General features: G+C 41.4%; 1 protein-coding gene across 2 annotated transcripts; it reads left to right on the top strand.

The window, feature by feature from the left end:
* Nucleotides 1-2,574: 2,574 nt before the first annotated feature.
* Nucleotides 2,575-7,832, top strand: LOC118781840 (COUP transcription factor 2-like). 2 transcript variants are annotated; one of them, XM_036534947.1, is made up of 3 exons: nucleotides 2,575-3,383; nucleotides 4,424-4,951; nucleotides 7,424-7,832. In XM_036534947.1, exons 1-3 carry the CDS (start codon nucleotides 2,915-2,917, stop codon nucleotides 7,696-7,698), a joined length of 1,272 nt encoding a protein of 423 aa, XP_036390840.1. In that variant the 5' UTR covers nucleotides 2,575-2,914; the 3' UTR covers nucleotides 7,699-7,832. The 2 variants fall into 2 exon arrangements, with proteins under 2 accessions (XP_036390840.1, XP_036390838.1); XM_036534945.1 differs by having other exon boundaries at nucleotides 4,406-4,951.
* Nucleotides 7,833-8,047: the final 215 nt, after the last annotated feature.

The following is an 8,047-nucleotide window of genomic DNA, read 5'->3' as shown; positions in this document are numbered from 1 at the left end:
TCGCTGGCGTCCGAGTCAATTAAAAGGAGAATCCTAAAGTAGTATAAAGACCAAAATGGGCGCACGCTACTTTGGTGTCGGTGGGAGACGAGATATCGAAGCGGTTTGCCTTTAAGATGGCTCTTCTATATTAACTGGTTTCCAGACAGAAATTATTCATACGCTAGGGGGCACCCAGATACTGTATTAGATTCTTTCTTCGATATTTTTTCCCTTCATTGGTAGCATATGTTCTGATTTGCCTCTAAATTTTTCAGTGGACGCATCTCTGACAGCCCCCGGTGATTTTCTAAGTACCACAAGTTGGCGGTTAAAACCCGCTCCGACTAAGACCTTCAGTAGCTGAAGGAGGCACTTGTTCTCAGGAAGGTCTTCAGTCCTCAAACGAGAGGATAGGCTACTCAAGCAGCCTCAGATTAAGGGAATACATTTAAGATGTGTACATGGCCACCCAATTTATCCACCACGAGGTTTACCCAAACACTTCTATAATATATTTTTCTTTTAAAATGCTTCCAGTCGGTACTTGGAAATTTCACAGTGCACATTTTACGACATGTACAATTTATAATGTGGTTTTAAAAACTAGTATTTCAAAACATTTAGTTAACATGAGTTGTCCAGTAATGGTGTCGCAATAGTAATGTATCCATGCACTTTTCAACGGCTATATTTCATTAACTGCAGCGATAAATGTATTAACTCCAGCACGATAGTGAACTGCTGACCCTGGCTATGCAAATCAGGATTGCAATCCATGTGCTTTAATAGAAATAATAAATTTAAGAAGCTTTAATAAACTTTATCGCGTTTGCTTGTGTTGTACTGTACCTCACTTGTAAATCGCTTTGGATAAAAGCATCTGCCAAATGAATGAATATAAATGTAACAAATGCATTGTCTTTGGCCATACATCAGTGTATTTTTGTAACCCCAGAAGACAGAGTGATAGAATGACCGCGAATTTGCTTTTTCTCATGGATTATATTCACTTCAGCGTGAGGTACTTTGAATTGCATTGCCATTGTATTAGAGGAAAGCGGGATGCAGTATCATACAGACAGTCATATCTGTGAGTCTGTTGGTAGCATTAAGTAAATGAATAAATATCCACCAGCTGTCCAAATGGGCTAAATTATTTTCTAATAAGTGTATGTGTAGCAAACAGGTCACCCGTGAATAAAACTTTTGACAGTGTGAAATGAGTGGACACTCACCCACGAGCACCCTCCTGATCTAAATGACACATTATACAGGTTACTTATCTTACGATGATGTGTTGTAATATAAGTATACTTGTTTTTGGTACTATGTATAATGCGCCACCAAAATGATCAAGAAGGATTTAATTCAAAAATTACACAAATATACGTATGTTTTTTGCGTCTTTCTATCATTTATCAAATGTTCACGACGTATTAAACGTGATCCATAACATAGTACAGGCTTATTGTATGGTTTTGGAATGTAAAATATGTAGTAACAGACATTCGAATAATCAACGTAAAACCAATAAAATGGCATTACATACCAGCTTGTAGAAAATAGTGTGTCTCTGTCTCCGAAATGGCGAAATCGTTGAAGGAAGAAACTGTTTAAGTAACTAATAATAACAACTCATGCATATGTACACCTTTATTTAACTGCTTTAGAAATTTAAGAGAAGCATTAAATGTTGAGAAACAATGTTACTATTATCCAAGTGCCGATATCATTGTTCATAATATCCTTTAGGCTACTGATTTACGCCAAAAATCACAAGTCCCCGGGCTTTATTTTGCGTTATAAAAACAGATTTGTGTGTGAAATCCAATGGCTGAGTTTTCCTCCCTCTATGTTATAATTCATTGCTCTTTAGGACCACGCAGAATTTCCACCCCCCCCCCCCCCCCCCAGTCCAACCTCCCCACCTCGCCGCTCTGGCAAAGCACCAAGTAGCACAAGTGCCGACCGACCAATGGGGTTCAAGGGGCGGTCCATGAGCTCTGACCAGTCAAACACAGTCACTTTCCTTATATGGCAGCCCATCTCCATGGTAACGTGTGCTAAGTTGCAGCAGTCGTGTCAAAGTTCACTATATAGAGAGCTCAGTGAGCTGATCAGAGAGAAAGCATTCTGCCAGCACAGCTCCTACAAATCGCGATCACTTCCTAACCTAACTCTTTTAACATATTTGATCACTTTGATTCTGTGCTCCATTTCTCATTTTTACGCGCGCGAAGGAGGTTCTGCAGGTTGTGATCTTTTTTCTTATTATTTGTACGCTACTCTTTCTTGCCGGAGAGTTGACTTCATATGTGACTACAGCACAGGCTTCAGCTGCGCGCGGCTGCTAGTGCTAGCTAGCCAGCTACCTCACGAAGAAGAAGAGAAGAAGCAGCAATATTATTATTATTATTTTGTTTTGTTTTACCAGTTGATGGTTTCCTTCAGGACTTTTATTGGAATTTGGGATCGCTTGCTGCTGGTATTTTTTTAAGAGTTGACAACATTTTTTGTCGATTCTTTTTTGTGCGTCGCACAACGTGAACGTCTCCGTACATCGTGTCCATCTATTTGTTATGTTAACGTTAAAATTTATTGTTTTCCGTATTTTTTCCAGTATTGGTTTTCTGAATGGCTGACTGCAAGCGTCTCCGTTCTTGGCCTCGTAGCGCGCGACTGCGATTCGGCTACTTATCGCATCGGGTTTAAAACCCATAGTTACTTTTGTTTCACATGCGAGACACTTTGGGGTCTATGCTATTTTTGCGCAAGTTCAAACCGACAATCCAGCTAAAGATTACCGATATTTGTTTTTGTCTTCGCTGATACCTGCCAGCGACCGCCGGTTCAATTGTTTCCGAACGTTAATCAAGGCACCACGAATCCAAAAACGGGAAACAAAAAAGTTTCTTAACGTTGACTAATAGATATGGCAATGGTAGTGTGGAGAGGCTCCCAGGACGATGTGGCCGAAACCCAGGGCGCCCTCTCCTCTCAAGCCCAGCAAGTAGGACCTCTATCCCTCCCCACTCCTCAACCAGGCCAGCTCAACCTCGCGGGCTCGCAGGTCGCCCCTCCGACCCCTCATACGCCGGTGCAAGGCGGACCCCCGAGCAATACGGCACAGTCGACACCGACGAACCAGACGACCCAGAGTCAGGCGGAAAAACAGCAGCCTCAGCACATAGAATGTGTGGTTTGCGGGGACAAGTCGAGTGGTAAACATTACGGCCAGTTCACGTGCGAGGGCTGCAAAAGCTTCTTCAAACGGAGCGTACGGAGAAACCTCACCTATTCGTGTCGTGCCAACAGGAACTGCCCCATCGACCAGCACCATCGCAATCAGTGTCAGTACTGTCGCCTCAAAAAATGCCTCAAAGTCGGCATGAGACGGGAAGGTATTGGGATTTTTGTTTTCTTGTTGATGTCTTTTGTCCGCGTTCCGTGCCGAATCAACCATTCCCGTTGCTGCCCCTGTTTCCTCTCCCGACTAGCTACTTCCAAGCGCCCCGGCAGAAACGGCAGGAACCGCCTTCAAATACATGTGTGGAGGAGACGGAACATAAAATATTAAATCTTCCCCTTTGGGTGTTTGTGCAAATTATTTTGTATTTTTAAAAGCATACTGCATCAAACTGCCACTGTGGTTTTACTATACGAATGCTCACAGTGGTGTGTTTTCTAATCTGTTTCCCGGTTCTGGTCGTGAAGGGAACGTAGAAATGTGCATCTGGATTTGAATAACACAAGTAGAGATATGCCGCGCTGTTATGGCGAAGCTGTAAGGAGGCATCGTGTTTTCATTCACACATATAATGATCTCGGAATTGTGTTTCGCCTTCTCAGATGCAGAAGTACGGCCAGAATTAATAGCATGAAATGTTTGGCTTGGAATGTTGTTTAAAATAGTCACGGAACTGTGGATTTCGAGTGTATAGCACTGCTTGAATAGCTAGCAACGCTAACTGGGTTAAGGGTTAGCCGGAGCTGCCGTGCTTTCTTTGTGCTAGTGCTGAGTGAGCTCCAATTCTGCTTGTTGTAAATGTTAAGCATGGATTTATATTTTATTTTTAATAACACAATTTAACATCTTTGTAACCCCATCCAACACGAGAAGCTGTCTGGAATTCAAAAACAAAGTTATAACATGACATGCTGTTTGTCAAAAGTGATATTTAGCCTATGTCAATAAGTAGGGCTAGTTGATGAAAGGTTGAGGAAAAATACAAATAATAAAAAAAAGGTTTAAATTGAAGTTTTTAACACACATACACAAGCACACATATAACACACATATATAGGCTAGTATGTAGTAGCTATATATAAATATATGTTATAAATAATTATATGTGCAGTTAGACTATGAGAAAGAACCATAAAATGCCGTTTATGTGTAGAATTCAGGCATCAATATCTGCAGTTTCTCTTTTTACTGCAGCGGTGCAGAGGGGACGGATGCCACCCACGCAGCCTCACCACGGCCAGTTCGCCTTGACAAACGGGGACCCCCTGCACTGCCATTCGTACCTATCCGGATATATCTCTCTTCTCCTGAGAGCGGAGCCCTACCCGACGTCCCGCTATGGCAGCCAGTGCATGCAACCCAACAACATTATGGGCATTGAGAACATTTGTGAACTGGCGGCCCGGATGCTCTTTAGTGCCGTGGAGTGGGCAAGGAATATCCCCTTCTTTCCAGACCTGCAGATTACGGACCAGGTGGCCCTTCTGAGGTTAACCTGGAGCGAGCTGTTTGTGCTGAACGCGGCGCAGTGCTCTATGCCCCTTCACGTGGCACCACTTCTCGCGGCTGCAGGCCTACACGCCTCTCCTATGTCTGCGGACAGAGTTGTCGCCTTCATGGACCACATTAGGATCTTTCAAGAGCAAGTGGAGAAACTGAAAGCTTTGCACGTCGACTCAGCCGAGTACAGCTGTTTGAAGGCCATAGTGCTTTTCACCACAGGTAAGGAGCGTGTTGCCCTGTCGAGAAATTACATCAATATGGTGTTGTGCGCTGAAGCAGAGAGTTCTTCGCAAAAATTGACTTGTGAGCTGTAGTCATTGTTTGTGACATGCATCAAAATAAGAGCATCGTAATTTATAATACAATGTTTTTATGATGGTGTACTGTTGTGATGACGCCACTCATATTTACACGTTGACAGTGAAAAAGGACTTGACAAAATATAACGATTAAAATGCACTGATAGTAAATTATAACTCCACGTTCCAAAAGTGAGTTTTTGATTCGTTTTATTGTTTTTGTGTTACTTAACCCGGGACTAAACCCGCAAATTTATTTTATGAAAGCGCAATTAAAATATGGTTCAAAATTAACGCCGATGTAATTATTGTATTTGCTAACTGTATTTTAAAATAATCAAAATAAAGTGTCTTCTAAATTCAAATCTGCCCCTCTCCTGGTTCACAAACAATTACGGTCTGTCCAATTAATTCTCGTAAAACTTTGACCGAGAACCGGCGTCAACGGAAGTTTCGTACAATAAAACACAACGTGACCTACTTTCAGATTACTTGACGCAGCCTTAAATGCGTTTTATTTATACCACATGGCATTATGTTTATGTGTTATCATTTTATTTGTATTTATCCAAAGTGACAGATATAAATGATGTCATGTTTGGAGGGGGAGGGGAGGGGTGCAGGCCGAATGGAAGGACGTTGGCCTAATGTTCGGCTTCCCCGGCTGAAAGCGTGCCTTATTGCACCACTGAGCGAGCTTGGCAGCCGGGAAGAGCCGTGTACGACACCCTAAAACACGTTTCATTGAAGCTTCACGAAGATGAATAAAATAACTACTGATCAGGGCTTCAAGGCTTAAATCAGGAAACAGATTTTTTCAGTCCATGTGGGGAAAAAAGTCTCACAATCCAGTCCTTGTTTTGTTAGGGTGAGCTGGGGATCCAAGTCGTTTCCTGGACTCGCTCCAGCTGTGGGTCGTGACCCCAACTGTCCCCTTTTATTTTTTCATTACAGAATTAAAGAGAGACCTAAAACGCAAAATAAAAACACAAGGGACTAAAAAAAATACCATAATTCGGACCCACGTTCACACATGCGTGTAAGTGTTCACATACGTCTGTATAAAGTGGCGCTGTGTTGACGTGAAATGTGTCACTTGATGTCATTTGCTGTTCAAGTACAAGTTCATAATGGCGAATATAGGTATACCACCTCTGTTACGTAGGAGTTCATAATTCGGTATAGCAGCCGGTTTCTTTTGCGTAATTAATCACTTTTGTCCTATGTCGTCTGATACGTGCTGTCTAACACTCAGAACGGTTGCAAGAATTTAATTCCTCGTAAATTTAGATAGTGCTACTGTACAGAGTTTGTACGTGTGTGTGTGTGTGTGTGTGTGTGTGTGTGTGTGTGTGTGTGTGTGTGTGTGTGTGTGTGTGTGAAAAGCAGAGAAAAACTGTTCCAAGCGCTACTCAGATAATACGAATGTAAACATGAAAAATGGCTTGCCTTGCTACAAATATGCGTCGGCCATATTTATGGGTGATTACAGCCATTCATATGAGTGTTCAGTGCACAGCTGAGTGTAGTCTCTCACAGGGGGCTTGCGTGGGGTTTTGTCGTAGTCCTTAAGCTGTTTCAAAATGCAGAACAGAGGTCAGGTCACAACCCCTTACGAGTACTGCTCCGGCAAAATCGAAGATGCTCTTATAATTTTGGATCTTGGACACACGCCGTTTCCAGGTCTTTTTTTAGAATAATGGCCAACGGTTTCACAGAGAGCTCGCTGTTTGCCTGGTTGATTTTGAATGAGCTCATTTGTGGAGAGGCTAGAATAATGACTGCTGTCCGTTTTGATGCATATTTGAATGAAGGAATATTTTATGTTTTTTGTTTGCTTTTGTTTTATTCTTTATTATTTTTTGTCAACCTGATTTCACTCACATGGATAAAAATAAATTTGCCTTATTTATAATCTTATTTATAAAATTCGGAATTAAAACAGTCAAATCGCATGCAGACAGGCCTGTGTACGATTTATAAAGACAGACAACATGCATACATGCTGTCAGCAGTTTCAAATATCTTTAAATGAATTTGGTTTTGTACAGGCGTGGGTGTAAAGGTGCTGTTCACGTATAAATCAATCACTGTCCACATCTAAGCCCTTTTTTATGATGTTAATGTCTTATTTGTGCATTCATTACATTCAGCCATTGAGGTGTTTGTATTTAAGAATAAATCTTGTTTGGAATCTAAGTTTATGAAATTTTTAACTGTCATGCCGAAATGATCCGACTTTTCTTCTGTTTCGTTATATTGGAACATTAATGGATTCTTTGAACTATTTTCGTGTGATACGATATGTGTGTCTTAGTATAAAAGGATGTATTACTTAAAAAATAGTAAGGTGTCTGGTCTGACCATTGTATCTGTTTTCTTCCGCCTCTAGATGCTTGTGGTCTCTCAGACGTGGCCCATGTGGAAAGTTTGCAGGAGAAGTCGCAGTGTGCGCTTGAGGAGTACGTCCGGAGCCAGTACCCCAACCAGCCAACTCGATTTGGGAAGCTTTTGCTGCGCTTGCCCTCTCTCCGCACAGTCTCTTCTTCGGTCATAGAGCAATTGTTTTTCGTCCGTTTGGTAGGTAAAACCCCAATTGAAACCCTCATCAGAGACATGTTGCTTTCCGGAAGTAGTTTCAACTGGCCTTACATGCCAATTCAGTAAGCACGAGGGGACGCACGAGGAACCCAAGACCACAATAGTAAATATAGCGCTTATTTTAGAAGGAAAACGAAGAAAGACATTTTCAGAAATGACTGTGAATTAAGAAAAAAAGAGACATTTGGTGAACTTTCACAATCCAGACAAAAGCTTCTGTATCATTCTGAACAACTTGCTACTTATCTTTTTTTTTTTTTTGTAAAAAAGAAAGAAAAGAAAAAAAACATTTTTTTGGTAAACCTTTGAGGAAAATGAAACTATGAAGTGCATTTAAAAAGGCAAATTTGGAGAAATCTAGGAGAAAATGAAAAGTAAGTTTTATTTTCCAAAAATACTATATTGTCCTGTGTCC

This window comes from Megalops cyprinoides, chromosome 8, assembly GCF_013368585.1.
Source record: "Megalops cyprinoides isolate fMegCyp1 chromosome 8, fMegCyp1.pri, whole genome shotgun sequence".
Lineage (NCBI taxonomy): Eukaryota > Metazoa > Chordata > Actinopteri > Elopiformes > Megalopidae > Megalops > Megalops cyprinoides.
This window is presented reverse-complemented; position numbering and strand designations above follow the sequence as displayed.